The 27,676-nt window shown below is 44.1% G+C and overlaps 1 protein-coding gene across 1 annotated transcript in view; it reads left to right on the forward strand.

Annotated features, from left to right (window-relative positions):
• SLC25A46 (solute carrier family 25 member 46) overlaps window positions 1-27,676 on the forward strand; it is a 97,099-nt gene that overhangs the window by 61,821 nt on the left and 7,602 nt on the right. The window contains exons 4-7 of the mRNA XM_073624606.1: window positions 4,384-4,461; window positions 7,608-7,708; window positions 27,018-27,074; window positions 27,272-27,329. Of these exons, the coding sequence (XP_073480707.1) occupies window positions 4,384-4,461; window positions 7,608-7,708; window positions 27,018-27,074; window positions 27,272-27,329 (294 nt within the window). The remainder of the gene's footprint in view (window positions 1-4,383; window positions 4,462-7,607; window positions 7,709-27,017; window positions 27,075-27,271; window positions 27,330-27,676) is intronic.

The raw sequence follows: 27,676 nt of genomic DNA on the forward strand, positions 1-27,676 counted from the left end.
TTTCGCAGAGACAGACACCAAAACCTGGGCTAAATGCCCCAAAGTGGATGCCTCCCTGGCAAGAGTCAAAATAAAACTGACTTGGCCTTCGATGACGTGGGTACCTTAAGCAACCCTATGGATAAGAAACTAGAAGCCCTTTTAAAGAGGGCCTGGGAAGCGGGGGCTGCGAATCTGAATCCAGCAATAGCTTCCACCTGCACGGCCCGCACCCTGCTAATCCGGTTAACCCAGCTTCAGGAACTACTGGAAAATGACACACCTAGTGAAGAATTAATAAAAACCATCCCTACACTGACCAGAGCGGCAGCTTTTCTAGCAGATGCCTCAGCTGAAACGGTCAGAATATCTTCAAGGGCCACAGCACTACTCAACTCAGCTCGAAGAGCCCTGTGGCTGAAATCTTGGGAAGGTGATCTCTCCTCTAAGAACAGACTGTGCGGAATTCTGTTCACTGGAGACCTACTGTTCGGGCCTGAACTAGAAACAGTACTAGACAGAACCGCAGCAAAGAACAAGGGCTTTCCCCAAAGCAAAAAGAAACAGAGGAAAGCACCCTTTCGGCAGTTAAAAAAATTCAACAAGCCAGGAGCAAAAAAACGCTGGGGACAACAAAACAAAAAAGGCAAGGGTGAATTCATCCTCAAGCCTCCTAGCCCAAAAAACAGTGACTGTCATCAGGTGGGGGGGCAGACTTGCAGCTTTTTCCCAACAATGGATGGAAGCAACAAGAAACAAATTCATCATACGCACCATAACAGATGGCTACGCGATAGAATTTTCCACCTGCCCCCCAACCAAGTACCTAGTAACCATGCTACCGAAAGAAGAAGATCGAGCAAAGGCCTTTCTAGAGTCACTTGAGAATCTACTAGATCAGAAAGTGATTCGCCATGTACCTCAAGAAGAGGAACAAAGAGGTTTTTATTCTCACATTTTTTAAAAGAAAAAACCGTGAGGCAAGCTAAGGGTCATACTTGAACCTCAAACCACTCAACAGAAGAATAAAATACAAAAAATTCAGAATGGAGTCTATTTATTCGGTCAGAAACATCCTACCTTGGGAGCCATTTATGGCGACAATAGACCTACAGGATGCTTCTCTACATGCCCCCATAAAGGAGGAGCATCAAAAATTCCTGAGGTTCGCAATACAAGGGCCAGCAACCACTCTGCACCTACAATATACAGCTCTCCCTTTCAGCATCTCTTCGGCACCCAGAATCTTCTCAAAGATAATGGCAGAAGGGCTAAAAGGTCTCAGACAACAAGGCAATGGCATCATACCATATCTAGACGATCTACTGTTCTTTGCAGACTCATCAGAGACCCTAGAGATCAACCTGCGCACAAGTATGTCCTACCTGCAAAGCCTGGGGTGGATAGTAAATGCAGAAAAATCACAGATGACTCCAAGCCAGAGAGTGGTGTATCTGGGTTATGTACTAGACTCCAGACTGACCAAGATCTTCCTAACAGAAGAAAAGAGCGTAAATTTAACGCAGGCAGTAACCTCTCTAAGAGGGACCAACGCCATTACAATCAGAAATGGAATGACAGCACTAGGGCTGATGACGGCTTACCTTCCATCACATCTGTGCAGATCCACATAAGACCACTACAGAATTACATTCTGACCCAGTGCTATGGCAGCCACTCATCCCTAGACAAGTGCATTCCTGTTCCGACCACGGTCAAACAAACACTCCATTGGTGGCTCCATCCGCTTCGATACATCGAAGGGCGCAAATGGGCTCAATCCGTCCCAGTCAGGATCACCACCGATGCCAGCGCCCTAGGCTGGAGGGGCACACATGGAGGACCTTTGCGCACAGGGAAAATGGAGTTCCAGATGGTCCCAAGCCTCCTCAAACATGAGGGAGCTAAAAGCTGTGGGGGAAGCATTAAAAGCATTCAAACCAGCAATACAGGGGAGAGACGTAAGAATACAAATGGACAACGCCACGACTGTGGCATACCTAAACAGGCAAGGAGGGACAAAGTCCCAAAGCCTGATGAGGCTGACGGAAACAATCCTGCTATGGGCAGAACCAAACATAAGGTCTATATCAGGTATCCACCTGAAAGGGACAGACAATACACTGGCGGACTTCCTGAGCCAGAAGACCATAAAACAGACGGAGTGGTCACTGAACCAATCGATCTTCGCACAAATCACTCAAATGTGGATGATACCCGAGGTAGATCTGTTTGCCTCCAAAGCCAACGCAAAATCACCAACATTAATCTCACTAGATCCCACAGATGGCAACAGCGGAGTAGATGCCTTCAGCCAAAACTGGAGATGGCAACTGTGTTATGCATTCCCTCCAACTGCCATGATACCAAGAGTGATCCAAAAAATAGAGAGAGCGCAACGGTGATACTAATAGCACTGCACTGGCCCCAAAGGGCATGGTTCAGCCACTTGAAGATCCTCAGCATCCAACCTCATCTGACATTGCCGGAACAGCCAGATCTTTTGTCACAGGGCCCAGTCAACCATCCGAACCACAGAATCCTGAAGCTCTCGGCTTAGTTACTAAAAGGATAAGATTTCAAAATAAAGGACTGTCAGACAAGGTGATCAATACCTAACTCTATTTTTTTTCCCTTTTATTTGTCTAAAAGAGGTTGTAACCCTAGGGGAAAAAAAAAACCTTGTGTTCCTTTTAAAGCATGAATAACAGCTGTAAAATACCTGGTTGAGCCTGTCTGTTCCTCTGTCCCCCTTAGTGTGCTGACCACGGTAATCATGGCTGCCGATGCTCGATACCGTGGTCAGTTTACATGCCTCCGTCACCCCACTGTGTCTCCCTCTCCTCCTCCCCCTCCCTGCTTGTCAGCTCAGTCTGTGTGTGAGAGCTGATCTGCTCCCCTCCCATCTCCTGCCGACGCAATTTCTGCTGCAATATATACCCCCATTACTAGTGTCCTCTTTGTTTTAGGCAGATCTGAAGTACTGTGGGTTAGTATCTTTAAAGTTATAATTCTAAATACCTCCTGTCACAGCTCCACTCTGCAGTCATGTGACCTCCCTCTGCTGGCCAGCTGATGTTAGAGGGGAATCTCCACTTCTGCCGCTGCTCTCCTTAAGCCCTGTACGCACGATCAGAATATTGTACAAAAAAATACCGCTTTCGAATCGATCGTATGATAATCTGATCGTTAGTACACAGCTGTCGTCCGAAATCTTCTGAAGGGACAAACACGAAAATTCTTCTTGTATGATTTTCATTTAAATCCATCTAGTTTTCATCCGAAAATACAATACAAATACACTAAAACACATTACATCTCTTCTGAATTTTTATTCTGTCATACAAGAATTTTCGTACTTTAGTTATCTATTCGTTTTTGATATGGAAATTTGCATCCATCATTTGTCCGATTAATCTAATGTGTACTAGGCTTTAGATTGGGAAAGGAGAGCAGAGGGGGGTCACGTGACCGTAGAATGGCAGTGTGAGAAAAGGTATTTAGGATTACAATTTAACAAAAACACACCCAAAGTGCTTTAGATCTGTATAAAACAGGATACATGTAATGTATGTATGCGACTTAACAACCACTTTAAGCAGGCTATAATAGAATTTTGTTTTTGAGGAACATTTGTTCGACTTGCTAATCATTATAGGGTCAAATGGACTTCAAAATGGACTAAAAATTCTAAGGAGCAGGATGGAAATTTTTTGTTGAACAAAGGAATTTCTAACATTGTATGTGCTTTTCAGTTAATTACATTCATTTCAAAATCCAATGTTAAAAGCAAACACAATTTTGAAGTACTTTTCCAACAACAATTATCATGTCATCAAATGTACTGGGAATTTGTGTACAAATGTTGGTACAGATATTCGTACAAACGTTCATCTGATAATTTGCTAGTGTATATCCAGCTTTTTCCACTCCACTGGAAAAGCAAAGGACATACGATTGGAGAGCAGCATTTTCAGCCTGGGGATAGGGTAGTGTTGGCAGACTATTGGATTTAGATGAACTTGACTAACAAATTAAAGCCAAAGTCCATATAACACTTTTTAGTTTACAGAAACAGGCTTGTTTTCCTTTTAGGATTAAATATTTTACATAAATAAAAGTGACCATTGTAAGCACCCCTGTCAGTTTTAAATGTTTTGTCTCAACTTTCTAACTGCTACTTTTCTGGGCAGCTTGTTCTGTTGAAAAATAACAGACTTACTGGTTGGATCGCCAGGTGAAAAATAAAGACCATAAACAAGATCTAAGAATTGATGAGCTGCGATATATTTACATTTTTTGTTCTTGGGTTTAATACTAATATTAATAAATAGAACAAGTGAGGAATTGGCTTGAAATTAGAGTTTATAAATTAATACTTTTTTTTTTTTTTTTGTCTTACAGGTTAACTACCATGCAAGAAATTACCATCTTTCACCGTTTAGCATTGTGAATATCATGTATAGCTTTACAAAGACTCAGGTATGTTTGCAATTTGTGTGTTTTTTGGCGTTTCATGATTGACTCTTCGTTGTAGAAATCTGCTCACCTCTAAATTTAATTAAATTACTAAAGGCTAACGGTAATGATGTTTGGTCAGTTGTATTTTAATATTGTTTTTGAAATGTATGAACTGATATTTTTTATAATAAATGTTATTTGTATAAAACCATAATTTTACTGAAACCTTTATTACAGGAAGCTAGCATGCTTCAGTGTGTACAAAGCATGCTGGGTTGTCTTAATACTAGAACCCAGCACTAGGTTCTATTTCATAGCCTGCTCCTACAGGATCTACAGAGAATTGTCTTTACTAGGAGAAATTAGAGGGGTGTCCTTCCTCTAAGTCATTTAACTATCCATCAGTGACCTGGAATCCTGCTATAACCCACAGTTCAGGTGGGAGAATCTGTCCACAGAACAACTATTAGTTGTGCACGCCACAAATTTTATGGAAGAGTGGCAAGAAGAAAGCCAGTGTTGAAAGAAAGCCATAAGAAGTCCCAATTGCAGTTTGTGAGAAGCCATGTGGGAGACACAGCAAACACGGGAAGAAGGTGCTCTGGCCACATGAGACCAAAATTGAACTTTGTGGCCTAAAAGCAAAACGCTATGTGTGGAGGAAAACTAACACTGCACATCACCCTGAACATACCATCCCCACCGTGAAACATGGTGGTGGCAGCATCATGTTGTGGGGATGCTTTTCTTCAGCAGGGACAGGAAAGCTGGTCAGAATTGATGGAAAGATGGATGGAGACAAATACAGGGCAATCTTAGAAGAAAACCTGTTAGAGTCTGCAAAAGGCTTGAGACTTGGGCAGAGGTTCACCTTCCAGCAGGACAACGACCCTAAACATACAGCCAGAGCTACAATGGGATGGTTAAGATCAAAGCATGTTCATGTGTTAGAATGGCCCAGTCAAAGTCCAGACCTAAATCCAATTGAATCTGTGGCAAGACTTGAAAATTGCTGTTCAGACACTCTCCATTCAATCTGTGACAGAGCTTGAGCTATTTTGCAAAGAAGAATGGGCAAAAATGTCACTCTATATGTGTAAAGCTGGTAGAGACATCCCCAAAAAGACTTTCAGCTGTAATTGCAGCAAAAGGGGGTTCTACAAAGTATTGACTCAGGGGGGCTGAATACAAATGCACGCCACACTTTTCACATATTTATTTACAAAAAAAGTTGAAAATAATTTTATCATTTTCCTTCCACTTCACAATTATGTGCCACTTTGTATTGGTCTATCACGTAAAATCCATAAAACACATTTTACATTTTTGGTTGTAACATGACAAAATGTGGAAAATTTTAAGGGGTATGAATACTTTTTCAAGGCACTGTACAGGCAGAAATAAAAGCTCCTATACCTGTAAACTCCTGAAACCACCTATAGTGTACATGGACACATTGGCTAACCTGGATGGTCGTTTCCAGGCAGGGAAAAAAGAAAGCTCAAAAAAAAAGCTTAAATACCTGTAGGAACCCTAAGGATCGTTCTTATAGTTTAAACAATTACAAGGCTCAGCAGTACTAAGAGTCTCAAATGCTGCCAAAACATACAATAAGAGGCAAATTGAGTAATTACAAGTATTGTGAGGCTAAAACACACATTTTTTAACAAAATGCAATCAATAAATGAAATTCATTAATAAAAAGGAGTTGAACATAATCACAAAGACTAAAGTGGATTTGATTCATTTTACTCTTTGTGATTATGTATGTTAGCTTGTGCATATCTTCAACTCCTCTTGTAAATTAAATTAAATCAATTAATTAGATTCATTATTAAACAGAAGTGCAGAATACAAAAAAAAAAAACCTACATACTCGCCTAGATGGCTGCTAGAAAACTATGAAACCAACTCCCTCAAACACTAGTTCTGGCCAGCTCAGTAGATTGTTTGAAAAAGAGCTGGATGCACAAAATGTAACTGTATGCTGACATTTATAGGTAAAAAACACCAGGGGTAGTTGATCCATCGCCTCCTGGGGCACCAGGAAGGAATTTGCTGGAGCAAATTGGATCATGCTTTATTGGAGGCTTTTTGCCTTCCTCTGAATCCGCTGTGGGTGTAGGATTTTTGTATTCTGAGTTTTTCTACTTTCAATTTTTATTTAATTTTTTTAATGGTTGAACTAGATAGGCTTTTGTGTGTGTGTGTGTTTTAGGGCCCTTTCACACTGGGGCGGTTTTCAGGCGATATTGCGCTAATAATAGCGCCTGCAAACCGACCTGAAACAACAGCCGCTGCTGTGTCTCCAGTGTGAAAGCCCCAAAGGCTTTCACACTGGAGCGGTGCGCTAGCAGGACGGGAAAAAAAAGTCCTGCTAGCAGCATCTTCGGAGCGGTGAAGGAGCGGAGTATATACCGCTCCTGCCCATTAAAATCAGAGGCGCTTTGCGGTGGTTTTTAACCCTTTCTCGACCGCTAGCGGGGGGTGAAACCGCCCCACTAGCGGCCGAATACCGACGGTAAAGCGCCACTTACAATAGCAGCGATTTGCCGCCGACACCGCCCCTGCGTGAAAGGGCCTTTATTGGGTTTTTTTTTGTCAACCTATGCAACAGATCTCAAACAAGAATCAATTGCAACTAAAATTGGCTGTATACTCATAGTTGTATTTTGACAGATGGCTCTGATACATAATTTTGTGTCGTTAGTACAGCGGCTCCGACCGGAGCTGTCCGTGTTTTTTTGTTTTCGCTTTCTTTTTTCATTCAATTCGCTGGGTTGAACAAAAAAAATATTAGTGTGTACTAGGCTTTAGACTTTGCAGCAGACCTTGTTTTATAAAGAGCAGTCGTGGTGCCTCTCAGGCGATTTCTGTCATTGAGTTGTGCTACTCTTGGCTGTTTCGTTTGGCCATTACAAAAGTTTTAGTGATCCAAGGTTTGCCAAATGGCCCAACGCTATCAGAGCTGCTTCATATGTATCTCTAAATATTAAAGTCCCTGAATCTTTTTTTGATCATGCAGTGTTGGATCTTTTGAAGAAATAAAGACCATTTATATCTGTATGTCTTCCGATACGTATTTCGTTTTACAGTAGGCCTGTGGTATTATTGGTACTTGTGCTTATTGTTCTCTTCACTGATATATGTTCTTTATAAATTCATAGGGGCCAAGGGCACTTTGGAAAGGGATGGGAAGCACGTTCATTGTTCAGGGAGTAACCCTTGGAGCTGAAGGCATCATCAGTGAATTCACACCTCTGCCTAGGTAGGAACCTTTCATTGCTTTACACTGTTATTTTTATCATATATGCAGTTTCTTTGTTTCTGAAATGCATTTTTAGATCTGAATGGCCCCAGGTAACATGATCATACATTAGAAATGGCATTAAAGTGCATGTGCAGCCACATTTCTAAAACATTTTGAATAGAGTGAGCAAGGGTTAGAATCCATGTCAGGTTTTTATTGCTATTCAGAGCTCTGTAAGGCCATGTTGACAACACTCCATTTCTGCTGTCATGCATTTTTGTTTGCATTTAAGTGTTCCGTTTTGTGTGTTTTACTTGCATTAAAATGCTCTTCTTGTAGTGTCATTGTGAAGGAATGTGGTTTCTGTGTATTAAGTTGAAGCATGGCTGATCCTACACTCCTGTTTTCAGCAACCGCATCAACTTTTGCAGTCTTCATTGTGGCTGAGCACATAGCAGGTATCCAGGAAAGGTGCTTGTAATCCCCGGGATGAAAAGTTTCCATGTACTCACCCAGAAAAAGTTGAAATGCATGAAAAAATGTGCTTCCATAGGCTTCAGTGGGCCAGAAAACACAGATAAATGCATCAGAATTCAGACCTTCCTTAACATTTTTAATCCAGTACGCATATGTGAACAGCCTCTTTGGATTTACTGTACATGTAGTTTAATGACACATGCATTTTTATGCACTGTAGGTGTGAAGCAGACCTTGGAGTTTTTCCCCTCACTTCCTGCTGACATTTTACCAGACAGGGAAGTGAAGGGAACTCTCTCAACAGCAACACAAACAGATGGAATGTTTTTGTGAAGGCTGGTTTTTTTTTTGTTTTTTTTTTCTGTGCTCCTTCTGCAGATTTTCCCTCACTTGGCCCCCAAATGGCAGTAAAAACTCAACCGCTTTTACTCTTTACTCACTCTATCTAAAACATTTTTGCTTGACATGTTCTTCGACAAATCAGGGTGTAAATATATAGACCGCAAATATACAGATGTATTTATGCACAGCAGGTTGCAAATTTGCTCTCCGTAAATAAAAAAGCAGGCTTATTTCCCATGAATGGGTGCAAACTTGGGGCCGAACTGTTGAAGAATTGGATTTAACCACTTCAGCCCCGGAAGAATTTACCCCCTTCCTGACCAGAGCACTTTTTGTGATTCTGCACTGCGTCGCTTTAACTGACAATTGCGCGGTCGTGTGACGTTGCACCCAAACAAAATTGACGTCCTTTTTTTCCCACAAATAGAGCTTTCTTTTGGTGGTATTTGATCACCTCTGTAGTTTTTATTTTTTGCGCTATAAACAAAAATAGAGCGACAATTTTGAAAAAAACGCATTATTTTTTACTTTTTGCTATAATAAATATCCCCCAAAAATATATAAAAAAAACAATTTTTTTTCCTCAGTTTAGGCTGATACGTATTCTTCTACATATTTTTGGTAAAAAAATCAAAATAAGCGATTATTGATCGGTTTGCGCAAAAGTTATAGCGTTTACAAAAGAGGGGATAGTTTTTTGGCATTTTTATTAAAAATGTTTTTTTTTGTTTTTTTTAATGGCGGCGATATCGTGACTGCGACATTATGGCAGACACATCGGACATTGTCATTTATACAGCAATCGGTGCCTTTAAAAATGCATTAATTCCTGTATAAATGACACTGGCAGTGAAGGGGTTAACCACTAGGGGGCGGGGAGGGGTTAAATCAGTACTAGGGAGTGATTACTAACTGTCAGGGGGATGGGCTGTAAGTGTGGCGTCACTGATCTCTGCTCCGATGACAGGGAGCAGAGATCGAGTGATACTGTCACTAGGCAGAACAGGGAGATGCTGTTTACAACAGCATCTCCCCGTTCATCCTCTCCGTGAGGCGATCGCGGGTATGTCCGCGGCGATCGAGTCCGCGGGACCCGCGACCCGACTCACGGAGCTTGCCGCGGGTGCCGCCGGCCGCCTCTTAAAGGGCAACGTACAGGTACGTGATTTTGCCTGTACGAGCCCTTCTGCTGAAATTTCAGACAGACAGCTAAAATCACAGTTACATGTATATTACATATTTTACCTGACCAAAGATCTGAGCTTCAGCTAGTTGATTTACACACCTCCTACACACTGTACAATCACTCTATTTCCTCAATGAGTTTTTTTCAAATTTCTTAGGTCTTTTCTCTGATAATAGTGCAGATGTAATTAATCCTAATTACTATTCAGTGAGCTGGCTGGGAGGGGGATGTAACGCACAAAGCGGAGCCAGAAAATAGTGTCAACCTCCTTACTGTGCAGGGTGGTAGAGGGGTGGAAATGACCAGATCTGCTGTACAGAATGCCAAGTTCTTTGGCAGATAAAGCAGTTTCCACATGTTTATTTCAACTGTGTATTCAGTTGCCAACTTGGATTTCCTGTTTCACTGTTGCCACCCGCCTAACACATGTGCGTCAGGAAAAGGCTGGGCTTAATGGCCCATATGCCACACGCATACATGTATCACTGGGTGGCCATTGTTTATGTGCTGAGATCGCTCTTACTGTGTGCTTCCAGCACCGAGATTGAGTTATCAAAAACAGCTCCTGGTTCCCGATCACGCTCAGTATCTGGCTTCTGATCATGTGACCACTGTCAGCCAATCACATGGTCACATGATCACCGATCGCAACATTACAATATCGTCTAAACATCTTCGTGAGCTTTAGCATTTTTTTTTTTTTTTAGTAGTTTTAGGGGGAAAAAACACCACCCACCTCCGGTTATGACACCATTGTTGACCTAGAAAAAAACAAAAAAACAAAAACATAGCTAATACTCAACTATCTCACTACCCATTTCACTCTCTTAGTAATGATGTCGGGGCCGGGTGGACCACAGAGCATAGTGGGGAATGTAGTCAATATTATACTCCTGGAAGTTTCACATGTAAAGATTTTACTGGAGGCTGCTGTAATGCCAGAGAGCAAAGATTGAGGAATGGGTTTCAGGACAGGTAGGTATTAAGTCTATGACCAGGCAAACAAAAATCATATTCAGTATATCTCTCGAATGCATGCACATTTTCCTATGTTTTTTTTTTTTCCTTTAAAACCCAGGAAACTGTGTTTGTACTGCTGACTCTCCCTCTGTGTAATTGGGGAGACTACAAGTACAGAATAATGTCTGTTGTTAATGAAAAAAATCCTGTATGCTCCTAACTTCCGGTTGCGCTGACAACACTGTGCTTTTTCTGCACTGAAATCCCAACCATCGTTGTCAGCCATGCCAGCTGGACTACAGAAATCCCCACTTTTTGAATTCTGGTCAACTTTAATACTTTTCTGTTGCAGCATGCTTTTTAGCCTCTCTTCTTTCTTCTTCTTCTTCTTTTTTTTTTTTTGTTCAACATTCATACATTTTTGAGTTTTAGAAAATAAGTACAGAGGTGTGTATTTATCATATGCGTAGCAAGATACGGTAGTCAAGCACAATGTACAGCAAGGCATGCTAGTATGCAAGTTGTGGAACAGAATTAAAATAGGAACAATAAGCATGATGCTTATGGTACATGAGACAATTTGAAGCACATATGTAGCACATTGGATACGCTTTTACCAATAAACAGTGGTAAGAGAGTATGGAGAAGGGAAAAGCAAAGGAAGTGAAGGATCGAAGATGGGTAAGTAGGAGGGTTGGCCCCTAAACAAGGTGCTAAGGCAACGTGGAGACCCAACTGGATGAAATCGCGTGGGAGACATGTTGAGACCCATAGTTCCCATACTTTGCAAAATTTAGACATGCTACCTTGAAGTCTAATGCCACGTACACACGGTCGGACTTCTGGTCAGAAAAAGATATGACGGCTTTTCCAACGGGATTCCGCTCAAGTTTGCCTTGCATACACAGGATCACGCAAAAGTTCACTGAACTTACGACCGCCAAGACAAGAATGCGCTGACGTACAACACTACGACGAGCCGAGAAAATAAAGTTCAATGCTTCCGAGCATGCGTCGAATAGTTTCTGAGCATGCCTAGGAATTTTGGGCGTCAGAATTGCCACAGACTATCGCATTTTCAGATAGGAACTTTTTCCAACCGAAAAATTAAGAACATGCTCTTAATCTTTTGCTGGCTGGAATTCGGCCAGCAAAAGTCCGATGGAGCATACACACGGTCGCATTTTCCTACGAAAAACTCTCATCGGTCTTTTGCGGGCCGAAATTCCGTTCATGTGTACGCGGCATAACAGTGCATTTCTTTCTCGTACATCACGGGACACAGAGCCTCAGTAATTTACTGATGGGTTATATAGGGTATCACTAGGTGATTGGACACTGGCACACCCTAGACAGGAAGTTCAACCCCCAATATAATCCCTCCCCTTCCTGGGGATACCTCAGTTTTTTCGCCAGTGTTTTAGGTGTTGGTCACGAGTAAAGATGTGCTGTGTTGAGCTCCAAAGGAATATCCTATACTGGAGCAAGCCATGCAGCTGGATCCATTCAAAGTGTCTTTTCCAGGCCAAATTGGATGGTACCCGGGCCTCGTGTCCGAAGAAACAAGGTTTTACCTGTAACGCTTCTCTTTTTAGAGAGCTGGACCCCGGGATCCAGTATTTGGTTTTTTCAGCCATATCCCTGGCGGGGTGCTTTGTGGGGCCAGAACTGTGGATCCCCCTATACATAGGGGGCCCCAGTATCTGAAGGTTTTTCTCTAAACGGAGCACACCGTGAGAGGTGAAGATTGGGTCTGTTACAACAGAACCCTGCAGCTGGATAAGGTAAGGGAGACTCTTTAAGAATTTTTCCAGTTCTTATAAGGTTTCTCCTTTAAGTAAATGTATGCTATGCCTATAGTCGCCACCGGGGGCTGTCAAGAGCACATACCTTTTCATGCTTGATCTGTCTTGTCTCGGTGTCCATGCTGTACGCTCCTCCAAGCCATGCTCCAGGTAGGATGTAGGAAGGGGGTTTTTTTCCTACAGGGATTCTCCCCCCACGGCTTAGGTAAAGGCACAGGGAAGCGGTAGTATGCTGCACCGCACGCCGCCGCCATTACAGCGGCTTCCCATCCACCGGCCCTCCTCTCTCCTCCGTCTTGGCCCCCCCATGCTAGTTCCGAGGATCAGAGCCTCGGCTCGCGCGGGAAACAGTCTTTTTTGAAAAGGAAGAGGGGGGGCGGAGCGTTAACGCAACGTCGGCGTGTTGAAACGCTCACATTGCAGGCTGCACACAGGCTATAAGGTGCACTCTTTTCAGATGCACACTGCCTATGGAGGGACACAGAGCAGACGGGCGCATGTGAGGTGGGAGACACAGGCATTCCCAGGCAAACCTTTACTTGAGCACCAGACTGAGACTTGGTAGCAGTGGCTGAACTACATTGCTCAGCAGTCAGTGCATTCTGGTAGTGCCTCTGCTTTTTGTGTTTTGCACTATGGGCAGAAGAGGTAAATATACCCTGAAAAATAGGGGCTCTACGGGACTCCCTCAGGCTCTGAGGACCCCCCTTCTGCAGCACCTTCCCCCCCTGAAGGACCGGGGGAAGCTGGCCAGGGTGAGCCATCGGGGTCAGGGGCTGCAGCTGCTTCTGGCACTTCAGTCCCTGTATACATTACACAGAAGGTTTTTTTCCCCTTTCGTCTTTCAGGACAGCCACCATGAGATAGTCTCCTCCTCTTCCTCTAGGAAACACTGCGCCAGCCCATAAATTCTTACTTCCCCCTGCCAGACCTCAGTATTAGTGTTTCCTCCGGTGGGGAGACACTGTGCAAGGAACCAGGCCATTCAGTCAGGGTGACTGCGGCTGTTTATATTTTTTGGAGCCTGTAATGGGAGCAGGGGTTTCCTAGGGCATAGGGGGGACTTACCCCTCGTTCTATTGCCACCACTTCCTAGCCGAGTGCGGCTTCAGGTTGGGGGGGACTCCCTATCGCAGCTACAGGGCTGCAGCAGGCAAGCGTTCACCTTCCCTGTATTCCATACAGACCGCTCTCTTTTTTTTCTTTTTTTTTTGGAACTAGGCGGGCCGGACGACGGGCAACGTCATTTCCGGCGGAAGGGCGAGTGCTTGCCTTTGACCCACGACTTCCGGTTCCGGGTCGCGGCGCTGATAGGGAAGCCAGGCACAGGCTGGAGACGAGTCTGGGACGCGCACAGGCAGCGTGGGACTCGGTAGTAGCAACCACCTGCAAGTCATGTCGGAAGCAGATGCTCAGCCAACGGACACTACCTCCAGCCTTCCTAAGGTAAGAGTGCCCTGGGGAAGAGTACTCTTTATCTAGGATTGTCCCTCCATGTATAGTTCCTGTCATGGGGGGGCAGACACCCTGGGTGGTCAGGGGAGGGAGGCTCAGATCCCCACATATTAAGGAGGGTCTTGTGCACTCCCAGGGTTGTATCCTTGTTTTTTTTTTGAAAAAAAAAAAAAAAAGTGACAAAATGTTTTTTTCTTTTCATGTATTTCAGAAAGCTACAGAGAAGTCTAGGTCTGCACTTAGCTCTAAGAAGAGGTGTGCCTCTTGCAGGGACACTTTAGGGGAAACATGGACAAAGGTCTTGTGTAGGGAGTGCATAGACTCCCTTGTTAAGGAGAGGGACTCTGAACAGGAGTCAGGACTTGCAGCCTCGGTTAAGGAGCTTTCGTCCACCTTCTCTTCATTTAAAGCCTTATTTGAAAGGTTTCAGCCTCCCTTTAGTCCAGTCCCCCAGGATACAACTTCGCCTCAGGCTCAGGGCTCTGCTCCTGCCCAACCTGCAACTTCAGTTAGGGCAGTGGAAGCTCCAGGGCCCTCCGGAGTGCAACAAAGACAACCAGACAGTTCCTCCTCCGATTCCCAGGATGGTTCAGAGGGAGAGGACCTGGACGGGGAGTCCAGGAAATCCTCCAGATATAAATTATCCCTGGAAGAGGTAGAGGACCTCTTAGGGGCTATTTATACAACCCTCGGTATTCAGGAAGACAGGAAACCCCTGACCCTTCATGACCAAATGTACAAGGGCTTAGGGGAACAAAGGAGGAAAGTTTTTCCAGTACATGAGGTACTGGTTGAAACTATTAAAAAGGAGTGGCAGGATCCCGAAAGGAAACCCTTTTTTTCTAGATCCTTAAAAAGGAGATTTCCATTCTCGGATGATCCTACATCTATCTGGAATAAAAGTCCCAAGTTAGATGCTGCCTTCTCCCAGGTTTCCAGACACACAGACCTGGCTTTTGAGGACATGGGGGCCCTGGTGGATGTCATGGATAAGAGAATAGACTCTCTTCTCAAAAAGACTTGGGATTCAACAATTGGTAATTTAAAACCTGAGTTGGCTGTCACAGTTGTGGCTCGCACGGCAAAAGAAACCATTCTATCTTCTTTCCCTACGATTCTGCGGGGTATCGCCTACATAGCTGATGCCTCGGCAGAATCAGTCCGTATGTCGGCCAGATCAGCGGCTCTGGCCAATTTGGCCAGGAGAGCCCTCTGGCTAAAAACTTGGCCGGGCGATAGCACCTCTAAGGCCAAGTTGTGCGGCATACCGTTAACGGGAGACCTTCTCTTCGGCCCAGGGTTAGAGACCGTCTTGGACCGCACAGCAGACAGGAAGAAATCCTTCCCAGTTAAGCGGAAAACCCCTACACAGACAAAGAATGGGGTTTCGTCCGCAAAAGCGTAAAGAAATTCCAAAGCCGGAAGGGCAAAAGAAATTCTGGGGTCAGAAGAAGGGCAGGGGAGGGGCGATTTTTCGCCCTCCTGAACAGCCCCGTAAAAACCAATGACTCCCCAACCAGGGTGGGGGGAAGACTGGGGGCCTTCCTCCCACAGTGGGAAGCGATATCCCCCAATCGCTTTATCCTAGGGATTATAAGAAGGGGGTACCATATCGAATTCACAAATCCTCCTCCACGGAGATTTCTTGTCACGCACCTACCCAGGTGTACGGCAAAAGCCGAGGCTCTGTTGGAAGCATTAAGAGATCTGGTAGATCAAAATGTGGTTCTCAGAGTTCCAAAGACCGAGGAGGGAGAGGGTTTCTATTCACACATCTTCGTAGTGAAGAAACCCACAGGGAAATTCAGACTGATTCTGAATTTAAAGCCCCTGAACAGGTCAGTGACGTACAGGAGATTCCGTATGGAAACAGTTTTCACAGTAAGAGCCCTGTTGCCCCGCAACTGCTTCATGGTATCTCTGGACCTAAGGGACGCGTATCTACACGTTCCTATTACAGAAGCCTCGCAGAGGTTTCTTCGGCTAGCGGTAAATGTAGGTGGAACAACGGTACATCTACAGTTTCAGGCGCTGCCTTTCGGGCTATCCTCCTCGCCCCGCATTTTCACCAAGGTCTTGGCGGAGGTGATGGCCTTTCTTCGACTCCAGGGAATATCAGTGATAGCATACCTGGACGACCTGCTCCTGTTTGCACCGTGTCCACTGCAGTTAGTCAGAGATCTAGAACTAACAAAGAGAGTTCTTACAGGTCTAGGGTGGCTAATGAACTTGGAGAAATCCAGTTTGATTCCCTCTCAGCGCATCACGTACTTAGGCTATCTGTTGGACTCAACGCTACTGAGAGTGTTTCTTCCAGCAGAAAAAGTACAATAACTGGACAGGGCAGTGGCTGTTCTCCAGTGCAGCAGTCAGGTCTCCATAAGAGTTCTGATGTCGGTCCTGGGACTATTAACCGCTACCCTCCCAGCAGTGCAATGGGCAGGTCTGCACTTTCGTCCCTTACAGTCCTTTGTCTTAAGGGTGTGGGATCACAGTCAGAAAGATCTGGACACCTTGGTACAGGTTCCACCCCAAGTAAAGAGATCCCTCTGGTGGTGGAGGAGGGTCTCAAACTTGTCGCAGGGTCGTCTGTGGTTCATCCCAGTTTCTCAGGTGGTAACCACAGACGCAAGCGGCAAGGGTTGGGGGGCGCATCTGGGTTCCCTTTTAGCACAGGGCACCTGGGAGGGCGACGAACTAAGAAGGTCGTCCAATTGGAAGGAGCTGAGGGCAATCGGGCTAGCACTCAGGTTCTTCAAGGAGGAGCTATGGGGCCACCATGTTCAGGTGCGGTCGGACAACTCGTCCGCCGTGGCCTATGTAAACAAACAGGGCGGCACGAGAAGCGGAGTCCTGTCAGCCTTAGCATCAGACATTCTGAACTGGGCCGAGATTCACACTCTCTCACTCTCAGCAGTCTTCCTGAGAGGAGAAAAGAATGTGATAGCAGATTTTCTCAGCCGAACCAAACTGAGAGAGGGCGATTGGATCCTCAACCAGGAGGTTTTCAATCTCATTTCAGAGAAATGGGGTCCTCCAGAAGTAGATCTGTTTGCGTCAAGAAGCAACGCGAAAGCCCCTTGTTTTTTCTCCCTAAACAGAGGGGAGGGAGCGCGAGGGGTCGACGCATTGATCCAGAACTGGCATTTCAGAATCTGCTATGCCTTCCCGCCCCCAGCATTATTACCGGCAGTTCTCAGGAAGTTCCAGATGGAAAACACGTCCCTGATTCTAGTAGCACCACATTGGCCAAAGAGGGCTTGGTTCTCAGTACTCAAGCAACTAGCAGTCGAACCTCCCTTATTCCTGCCACCTCGAGAGGATCTCCTCTCACAGGGCCCAGTCCTCTGTCCACAGGTTCACCAATGGCAGTTAGCGGCCTGGCTACTGAGGAGGGTATGCTAAGAGCTAGGGGTTTTTCTGAGAAATTAATCTCCACCCTCCTCAACAGCAGGAAGAAGGAAACACGCCAGATTTATAAAAAGGTCTGGGTACGTTTCAATGAATGGTGTGCGGAAGGCTCCTTTGCGGTACACAGTCCCACAACGGTGTTGGAATTCCTTCAGTGCGGGGCAGATAGGGGTTTATCCATAAGTACCCTTAAAGGTCAGGTGTCAGCACTCAGTGCTTATTTAGAAAAGCATCTGGCCACCAACCCTTGGGTGGTCAGATTCTTTAAGGCTCTGTCTAGACAAAGACCGGTTCAGGGCCATCCCTTTCCCAAGTGGGACCTATCTTTAGTTTTACAGGGCCTGACGGGAACCCCCTTTGAACCTTTAGAGGAATGTCAACTAAAGGATCTTACGTTAAAAACAGTTTTTTTGGTAGCAGTGACAACTGCCAGGAGAGTCAGCGAGATTGAGGCCTTATCTGTTAGACCTCCCTTTTGCGTTATTTTTCCAGATCGGATCATCTTCAAGACTGATCCAGCATTTTTACCTAAGGTTGCTTCTGGTTTTCACAGAAGTCAGGAGGTAGTTCTACCCTCATTTTGTCCCAACCCCTCGGGGGAAAGGGAATTAAAATTTCATTCGTTGGACGTAAGGAGATGTATCCTTCAGTACCTAGAGCTGACCAAGAGGTTTAGAAAGTCAGACTCTTTATTTATTTTGTTTTCTGGGGCCAGAAAAGGATGCAAAGCGTCTCGACGCACTATTGCCAGATGGCTCAGAGTAGCCATTGGCCAGGCCTATACATTAGCAGGGAAAGAAATCCCAATGGGTATAAGGGCACACTCTACTAGAGCTATGGCAGCTTCTCAGGCAGAGAAGGCTGGAGCAACACCAGAGCAGATATGCAGGGCTGCAACATGGTCCAGCTATTCCACTTTCGTTAAGCACTACAGAGTGGACCTGGTGTCGGCTAGTGAGCAAGCCTTTGGGCGAAAGGTGTTGCAAGCTGTAGTCCCACCCTAACTGGTAAGTGCTCGTTCATCCTCTCATGGTGGCTGTCCTGAAAGACGAAAGGGGAAAATTAAAGTTACGTACCGGTAACGTCTTTTCCAGTAGTCTTTCAGGACAGCCCTAGTTACCCACCCGAAATTTTGGGGTGCCTTATAAAAGACCAGAACGCAGCATGATAATGATATGGAATAGTATGTTATTAATGTGTTCTTGTGTCTCCCCAGCTGACCGGAGGTAATCTTGGAATATACTGAGGTCTGGCAGGGGGGAGTAAGAATTTATGGGCTGGCGCAGTGTTTCCTAGAGGAAGAGGAGGAGACTATCTCATGGTGGCTGTCCTGAAAGACTACTGGAAAAGACGTTACCGGTACGTAACTTTAATTTTTTTTCCTCAACCATTAATGGATTAGAGGAAAGGATGTTGGCCTTAATCGCATCTTCACTCTGTGGAAGAAAACGCACTAGGTCCCCCTCTGCCACCCAGGACCCTCAAACAGAGGAACTCTGGGGGAAAAAGAAGAGGAATCCCTCTCAGAGGATCAGGATGAGACTGATGATTCCTCTTCTGAGGAATCAAGTGGAGAAGGGCCCTCTTCAGCTTCTCAGGATGAGAAAGTGTTAGTGCAAATTTTTGCTGGATTGGTCCACTCCACATTCAAGTTACCCGTATCTGAGTCAGTTAAAGAACCCTCCTTTGGTTTGGGTTCACTGAAGCCTCCTCAAACTACACATGCTTTTCCAGTTTATGGTTACTGGAAAAGCTTACTTATTCTGAGTGGGATCACCCAGGTAAACATTTTTTTTCGCCTAAAAAGTTTGCAACACTTTATCCTATGGAGGAAAAATTTACTAAGATGTGGGGTATACCGGCAGTTGACGCCGCCATTCCTCCGTAAATAAGTCTGACTTGTCTTGTCAACAACGCTCAGATACTTAGGGATCCAACTGATAAGAAATTGGAATTCCTGTTAAAAAATGTTTTCTCCTTGGCAGGTTCAGTGGCAGAAGGTCCTAATAGCTCAACCTGCAGTGGCAGCAATCGGAGTCTGTCAATACTTGAGAGACCATGTTAAACAGGTCCTCAAAGTTTTACCTGAACAGCAAGCCCGGGGGTTTGCCAACCTACCAGCGGCTTTGTGTTTGCTGTTGACGCAATCAGAGATTCTATCATCCAAACCTTTCGCCTTGCACTTGGGTTGGTACATATGCGTAGAATCTTATGGTTGAAAAATTTCAGCCGAATCACCATGTAAGAAGCTTCTGGCTGGGTTTCCCTTTCATGGTGCAAGGCTGTTCGGAGAGGATTTGGTAAACTTCCCTCATTTAAACGGGCTCTGTCCCCAGTGCCAGGAGCATCAGCCTCCAGGTAGTCCCAATGGCCTCCTCCGTCAGGCTCAAGAAATAAATCTCAGAGTCGACCTAGGGACAAAAGAAGTCCTGGGGGAGGAAGCCTACTAGACAAAACGCTAAAGCCTCTTTATGAAGGAGTGCCCCCCGCTCGCTCAGGTGGGGGGAAGTCTGCTACAGTTCTCAAGGCTCTGGCAGGAGGATTTCCAGGACAGATGGGTGATGTCCACATTAACTCTAGGTTACAAACTAGAGTTCCGAGAATTCCCCTCTCCTCGTTTCCTCAGATCAAATGTTCCCAGAGACCCAGAGAAAAGAAGTCTCTCTTCTAGCGTTGGAGCGACTATTGTCGCAAAAAGTTATCGTGGTTGTTCCCACGCAAGAGCAGGGATTGGGGTTTTATTCAAACCTTTTTATGGTTCCAAAACCAAATGGAGATGTCAGACCCATTTTAGATCTCAAGGATCTAAACCTATTCCTAAATATACGATCCTTTCACATGGAATCGATCCGATCGGTAGTCTCATCCTACAAGGAGGAGAACTTCTGGCTTCAGTAGACATCAAGGACGCGTACCTGCATGTACCTATTTTCCCTGCTCATCAAAAGTACCTGCGTTTCGAAGTAGAAAAACGCCACTTTCAGTTTATAGCTCTGCCTTTCGGGCTAGCTACTGCACCTCGGGGGTTTACAAAAATCTTGGCCCCTCCGCTGGCCAGATTAAGGGCCCAAGGTATAACGGTAATAGCATACCTAGACGACCTGCTCTTGATAGACCGGTCGGTAGCCCGCTTGGTCACCACAGTCAACTACCTGGAATACCTACGTTGGCTCCTCAACTAAGAGAAGTCTTCTTTAAAACCAGTAAGAAGACTAGAGTATATGGGTATGGTCATAGATACAGCCCAGAAGAGGGTATTTTTACCCCAGGCAAAGATCAGTACCATAAAAGAACCGATTCAGGTAGTCAGGGCAAAAAAAGATCCTCCTATTCGCATTTGTATGAGGCTACATTCGAAGCAGTTCCCTATGCTCAGTTTCATTCGAGACTCCTGCAAAACAGTATCCAGTCTGCCTGGAACAAGAAGGTTCAGGCATTGGATTTCCCGATGCGTCTGTCTCCTACAGTGCATCAGAGCCTTAGTTGGTGGTTGATACCCGAAAATCTGAAAAAGGGAAAATCCTTTTTACCAGTTACTTGGACAAGGGAGATGGTCCAAGACAGAGAGGACCTTACCCATCAACATTCTAGAGATCCGTGCGGCGTATCTAGCCCTGAAGGCCTGGACACTCAGGTTACAGGGTTGCCCTGTCAGGATCCAGTCCGACAATGCCACAGCAGTGGCTTATATCAATCACCAAGGAGGCACCAGGAGTCGTGCAGCCCAAGAAGAAGTAAACCAGATCTTAATCTGGGCAGAAACATGTGCCGTGCATATCGGCAATCTTCATTCCGGGAGTAGAGAACTGGCAGGCGGACTACTTGAGTTGCCGGCAGTTATTCCCAGGGGAATGGTTTCTTCACACCCGACGTATGCCAAAGATGGGGGGGTTCCGGATGTAGATCTCTTTGCATCCAGGTTCAACAACAAGATCGACAACTTTGTGTCAAGAACAAGGGATCCTCTTGCATGCGGGACCGAAGTGTTGGTGACTTCATGGCATCAGTTCTCCCTGATTTATGCATTTCCTCCTATTCTGCTACTGCCACGACTTCTTCGCAGAATCGGGCAGGAAAAGAAGTCGGTACTTCTGGTGGCCCCAGCGTGGCCCAGAAGCTTGGTATGCAGAAATAGTAAAAATGGCAGTAGGTCCCCCTTGGACCCTACTGTCACATCCAGACCTGTTATCCCAAGGTCCAGTGTTCCATCCTGCCTTACAAACTCTAAATTTGACGGTCTGGCTACTAAAACTCACATTCGAAAGAGTCGTGGGCTTTCAGGTCCTGTGATTTGTACCTTGATCAATGCAAGGAAGCCAGCTTCCAGAATAATTTGTCATAGAGTCTGGAAAACTTATGTCTCCTGGTGTGTATCCAGGGGTTGGCATCCCAGAAAATATGTCCTAAGTAGAATTCTTGACTTTCTACAAATGGGATTAGAAATTATGCTGGCCTTGAGTACCATCAAGGGCCAGGTCTCGGCCTTGTCAGTATTATTTCAAGGGCCGCTTGCTTTGCATTCTTTGGTCTGAAGCTTTATACAGGGGGTAACGCGTTTTAATCCTCCGTTTAGGCGCCCCTAAACCCCTGGGACTTGAATTTGGTTCTGTCAGCTTTACAGAAACAGCCTTTTGAACCAATACGTCAAATTCCCTTGGTCTTGTTGACCAGGAAATTAATTTTTCTGGTAGCCATTTCTTCTGTTAGAAGAGTATCAGAATTAGCAGCTCTTTCCTGTAAAGAGCCTTATTTGATCATGCACAAGGATAGAGTGGTTTTACGCCCTCATCCTAGCTTTCTACCAAAGGTGGTTTCAGGTTTTCATTTAAACCAAGATATTGTTCTGCCTTCCTTTTTTCCAGATCCCTGTTCTACCGAAGAAAGGTCACTACATTCTTTGGATGCAGTGAGAGCGGTTAAAGTCTATCTGGAAGTGACTGCTTAAATTTGCAAAACGGTTTGTATTGCCAGAAGGTCCTAATAGAGGACAGGCAGCGTCGAATTCTACCATTTCTAAATGGATTCGGCAAGTGATTGTTCAAGCTTATGGTTTGAAACAAAAAATTCTGCCTTTTCAGATCAAGGTGCACTCCATGAGGGCTATTAGTGCTTCGTGGGCAGTGCATCACCGGGCCTCTATGGCTCAAATCTGTAAGGCCGCAACCTGGTCTTCAGTCCATACGTTCACCAGATTTTATCAGGTGGATGTAAGAAGGCCTAAGGATATCGCCTTTGGGCGTAGTGTGCTGCAGGCAGCGGTACGAGGTCCTCAGGTCTGATTACACCCTACTTTGTTGTGGTTCCCCTCCTTTCAGATAGCATTGCTCTGGGACATCCCATCAGTAATTACTGAGGCTCTGTGTCCCGTGATGTACGAGAAAGAAAATAGGATTTTTATAACAGCTTACCTGTAAAATCCTTTTCTTTTGAGGTACATCACGGGACACAGAGGTCCCACCCCTCTTCTAATACACTTATATTGCTTTGCTACAAAACTGAGGTATCCCCAGGAAGGGGAGGGATTATATAGGGGTTTGAACTTTCTGTCTAGGGAGTGCCAGTGTCCAATCACCTAGTGATACCCTACATAACCCATCAGTAATTACTGAGGCTTTGTTTCCCCTTGATGTACCTCAAATGAAAAGGATTTTACAGGTAAACTCTTATAAAAATCCTATTTTCTCATTAATTAGGGTCCAGTGTACCTTTGTTTTGACTTCATGCCTTCCTGATCACCTGCTTAGTGAGTGTAGGGATATGCGTCATGAGAGTGAACTGAGACTTAGTCAGCCTCTCTCTCTCTCTTTCTTTTTTTTTTTTTTTTTTTTTTTTGTAGTTACAAAGTTTGGTTTTAGTCAAGCAGGCCTCTCAACTTTTTTTTTTTTGTTTTTTTGCAACTTTTTCTTTCCTTTCCCCTTTTCATCTTAAGAGCCTAATGAGGTTTTTTTTTTTTTTTTTTTTCTTTTTATATGTGAAGAACAATACTAGATAGTCTTGTCTTCACAGCCATGTCACTATAGATTCAAAGAAACGAAAGTGCTTTCTTTTAATTCTTAGTTATTCTTTTAATGTGTCTGCGTAATTTATAAGGATATTTTAAAAAACCTTGTAAGTCAAAGTACTTTAACTGTGAATTACAGCAAAAAAGATATAATGAAATGTGTCCTTCACAGTCAAAAAGATTACTCAGTCTTTTTATTTAAGGTTTTCATACGGAGGTGGCATGAATGAAACTGCTGAGGAATTGTACCGTTAACCACTTCAGCCCTGAAAGGATTTGCCCCCTTAATGACCAGGCCATACGGCACTGCTTCTCTTTAACTGACAATTGCGCGGTCATGCGACGTTGTACCCAAACAAAATTGACATCCTTTTTTTTTTTTTTCCCCCCACTAGAGCTTCCTTTTGGTGGTATTTGCTCATCTTTGCGGTTTTTACTTTTTTGCGCTACAAACCAAAGAAGAACAACACTTTTAAAAAAAAAATATGATTATTTTTTTTTCACTATAATATCTAAAAAAAAAATTTAAAAAAAAATTTCTTCATCCGTTTAGGCCAATATGCATTCTTCTACATATTTTTGGTAAAAAAAAAAATCCCAATAAGCGTATACTGGTTTGCACAAAAATTATAGCGTCTACAAAATAGGGGATAGATTTATGGCATTTATGTGTGTGTGTGTGTGTGTGTATATGTGTATGTATATATATGTGTGCCTATATATATATATATATGTATATGTGTGTGTGTGTGTGTATATATATATATATATATATATATATATATATATATATATATATATATATATATATATATATATATATATATTGTCACTGGCAGGGGTTAACTGTGGGGGGATGGGACTGACTGGGGGAGGAGACATCGCTGTTTGCAATTACTGCAAACCTGTCTCTACTCCCCTGTTAAAGCGAGGATTTGTGTGTTTACACACGCATATCCAAATTGTAGCTCACGATCATGGGTGGCCGGCGGCGATCGCGGCCACGTGCGTCGGGTCCCCCACGCCTGCTATGGCTCTTAAAGGATCCGCTGTACATATACGGCGATTTGCGCAGGAGAGCCAACCTGCTGCCGTATATGTACAAGAGCTGATCGGCAAGTGGTTAAAGGATGTAAATGGGCACAGGGTTTTTGTAACGGTTAAAGGATAAGTTCACCTTTCGGAGCATATTACATGTTCCACCAATATTTAGGGTGGAACGTGTAACATGTTCCACCTCCTGCAGCCTCGGTGTGACAGTGGGCAGGGGATCTTCTCTCAGCACCCGCTATCACAATTTATACACTGGACTCCGTCCACACAGCAGCGTCATTCATTCACAGTTTCCTGTTGAAATATTCTTTGGTTTTATTATATATATGACTACTGCAAAAGAGTCTCTTGTAGTTGCCTTGAAGGCATCCCATCTGATAGGAACTTTTGAACTATCTGCATTATTTGCCCAGTATGAGTGCATATTAACAAGAACAGGTCTCAGCCACTTAGGAATTGCATAGCCACAAGAGGTGCAGGCACTAAACCCAGAAGTTACAGGGTGCACCAAATTAAGCTTCTCCTTTATGCTGCTCAGCATTACTGACATTGGGCATTTGTTATGAACATCTTGTTTAAGTATAGAGAGATCCATTCTAACTGACTCAGTATACCTGGCAGTGATGTATAGCCTAGATAATTTGAGACAGTGTGGGCTAATCATTGGATTCAGCAAAGATAGACACTTCAGGACTCAGTTCTGTGTCAGATTGTTGTATTAAATCAGCTGGAGACTGCATGGATTTGTGTGTGGCTTAAAAGGAAGGCCTGCCCAGCCTTGAAGCATCTGGTGTTGGTTCTGTGCTTTTGCCTCGAGGAGTGCTTGCACCATCTTGCTCATGTTCTTAGACAAGTGAGCCAGCTTGTTTTCAGTGGCTAGGGCGCACGGTTGCCCTATTTTCACCATTTCTCACAGCTGCCCAGGATCTTCATCAGTTGCAGTGGAGATTATTGTTTGAGGGAGGCTTGGTAGAAGAGCAGGATCAGTGTAGGATTACTAGACCAGGAGAAAGCTCTGAATCGGTGGCTTCTCGCATCCCCAGAGTTGGCCATGTCCCAATCATCCATGTTCTTTCACTTAGTTTTTATTGAAGATTTAACAAAAGGAATAGTACACATACAGTGCAAATGAAAATGAAGAGTACATTCCAATACATGATTGTACAAAATCTACACTCTTAATAAAGGGCTAACTTGTAACAATAGGATATAACCTAGATGCTTAATTGGCAACAATATTTCACATAGAATGGAAGATAGTCTTGCGTGATAGAGACACGTTAAATGTTGGCAAGGATGAGAGAACGAACACCAGGGTAATTCAAGTAATATCACAGCACTGGAGCCTAGTAAACCCATCACGGGAAGGCCTGGCCTGAAGAGGAAGGGAAAGATAAAGGGGAATTTTCCCTTGCACATTAAGGGGTATAACAAAGAGCCAAAAGAAAGAAGGTAATAGGTCATCCTGGAGAGAAAATGCGTTAGAAAAAGAAGGGGAAGGAATATAAAAAATAAACGGCCACCACCACAATAGGGGAGGAGAGTACATCAGGAGATTAGAGAAATTAGAAGGTCTGGAAAAGGATAGTTGAGGGGGGGGTAGGGTTCCCCAGCGGCTCGTCCCAATCATCCATTTTCAGTTGTCTGACCAAACAAGACATCCAATTTCAGGATTTTATCATCAGAGGTATTGCTTGCTCAGTTTCATGCAGTTCTTTGTGTTTCAGTAGAAGTCAGTCACCAGCCCTCCTAGCCCCACAAAGTTCAGGTGTCAAGCATACAGGTTGTCACAGCCAGATGGGGTATGGGAATGTCTTCCTGTCAGTTTCCGAACTGCAATGAAGATGCTACAGGTTTGACCCTGCCAACATAACCTGCTTCCCACCCAAACCCTACTGACCATCTATCCCCTCCTATAATAAATATGTGTACGGAGTCTTCACAAAGACTTGACTAACTTGTAGCTATTCTGGCCCATTCCAGGCAGCTGGTTGGGGTTCTGGCAGACTTTTGCTGTAGTGTGCATAAGCCAATACCCGGTTATAGGAAATATTTGATGAGGATGGTGGTTCATGTAGGGAACTTTTATTTGGAAACTGCGGTTACCTGTAAAGTATAACATCTACATTTTTATTTATGGCTGGTAATTGTGCTCAATTGAAAATATTTCTAATTTGAAACCACTTGTTTGGATTTAAAGTGTATCTGTAGTGCAAACAGCAGTAAAAACCTGATAGGAATTCTAAACCTTCCAAATCATCCAAATCAAAAAAATAAAAATGTCTTTTGATACACTTCAACATTATTTTTAAAAAATTTTTAGGGGAAAAAAGGAAACTTTTTTCATGGGAGATTATTCCACTTGCATGGATCCCAGTCGTTAGTGTTTTTCAACCCAAGTGGTTGAGGATTTGCCAAGCATTGTCAGTCAGCCAGGAGAGGAATTGGGTGTGGAAAAAAGAGCTCAACAAAGCTGAAAAAATTAAGAGGCACCTTTTTTAGCCTGTTTCTTTACCATGTTCTTCTATTTGATAGTCCAATACTGGTGGAGACCCACTCTCTGCATGTTTTGTAGTGGGACACACACTGTGTAAAACTCATGAATAATATATTGAATCATGTTTTTATACCTTGCAGAGAGCTCACCCATAAATGGAGTCCCAAGCAGATAGGAGGACACCTAATCCTTAAAGGGTAAGAGACGCTCATCATTTATGAATTAAATTTCCATTCAAACTAAAGCGATGTGCTCTTTATTCAGCCATATGAATTTTTTATATGAACAGTCAAAACCATTTTTGTGGTTTTAGGTAAAAGTAAATGCAGACAGTGGTAATCCTGCTAAAATGTGCTATTTGTTTAGTCCTTAATATGCTGTTTGTTTTTTACAGGTTGGTGTATGCGATTGCTACTCCATTCTATTCATCAAGTCTGATTGAAACAGTACAGGTAAGAGTAATTCATTGCTATAGGTCATACGCCAAGACGTGTTTATGTCAAACTCCACTACACTTTCATTTTAGATGTCTTTTATGAATTGCACTGCTTGAGTGTTATACTGAAGCATGTTGCCAAAGTCCTGATTACAGTTCCTTACTTCTTTCCCAGTCTCAGCCAGTGCAAGGAATTGGCACCACCAAGCTTCACCACTGGGATGGTGTTTTCTTCAATTTTGCAGGCCTTTAGCCACACATGTTTTTATTAGAGCCAACAAGTTTAGTTTTGATTTTATTATACTAAAGAGCATTTTTCTCAGTGTTTGCTAATTGTTTTGCTATCTACATGCTGCTGTTCTT

This window comes from Aquarana catesbeiana, linkage group LG01 (assembly GCF_042186555.1).
Source record: "Aquarana catesbeiana isolate 2022-GZ linkage group LG01, ASM4218655v1, whole genome shotgun sequence".
NCBI lineage: Eukaryota > Metazoa > Chordata > Amphibia > Anura > Ranidae > Aquarana > Aquarana catesbeiana.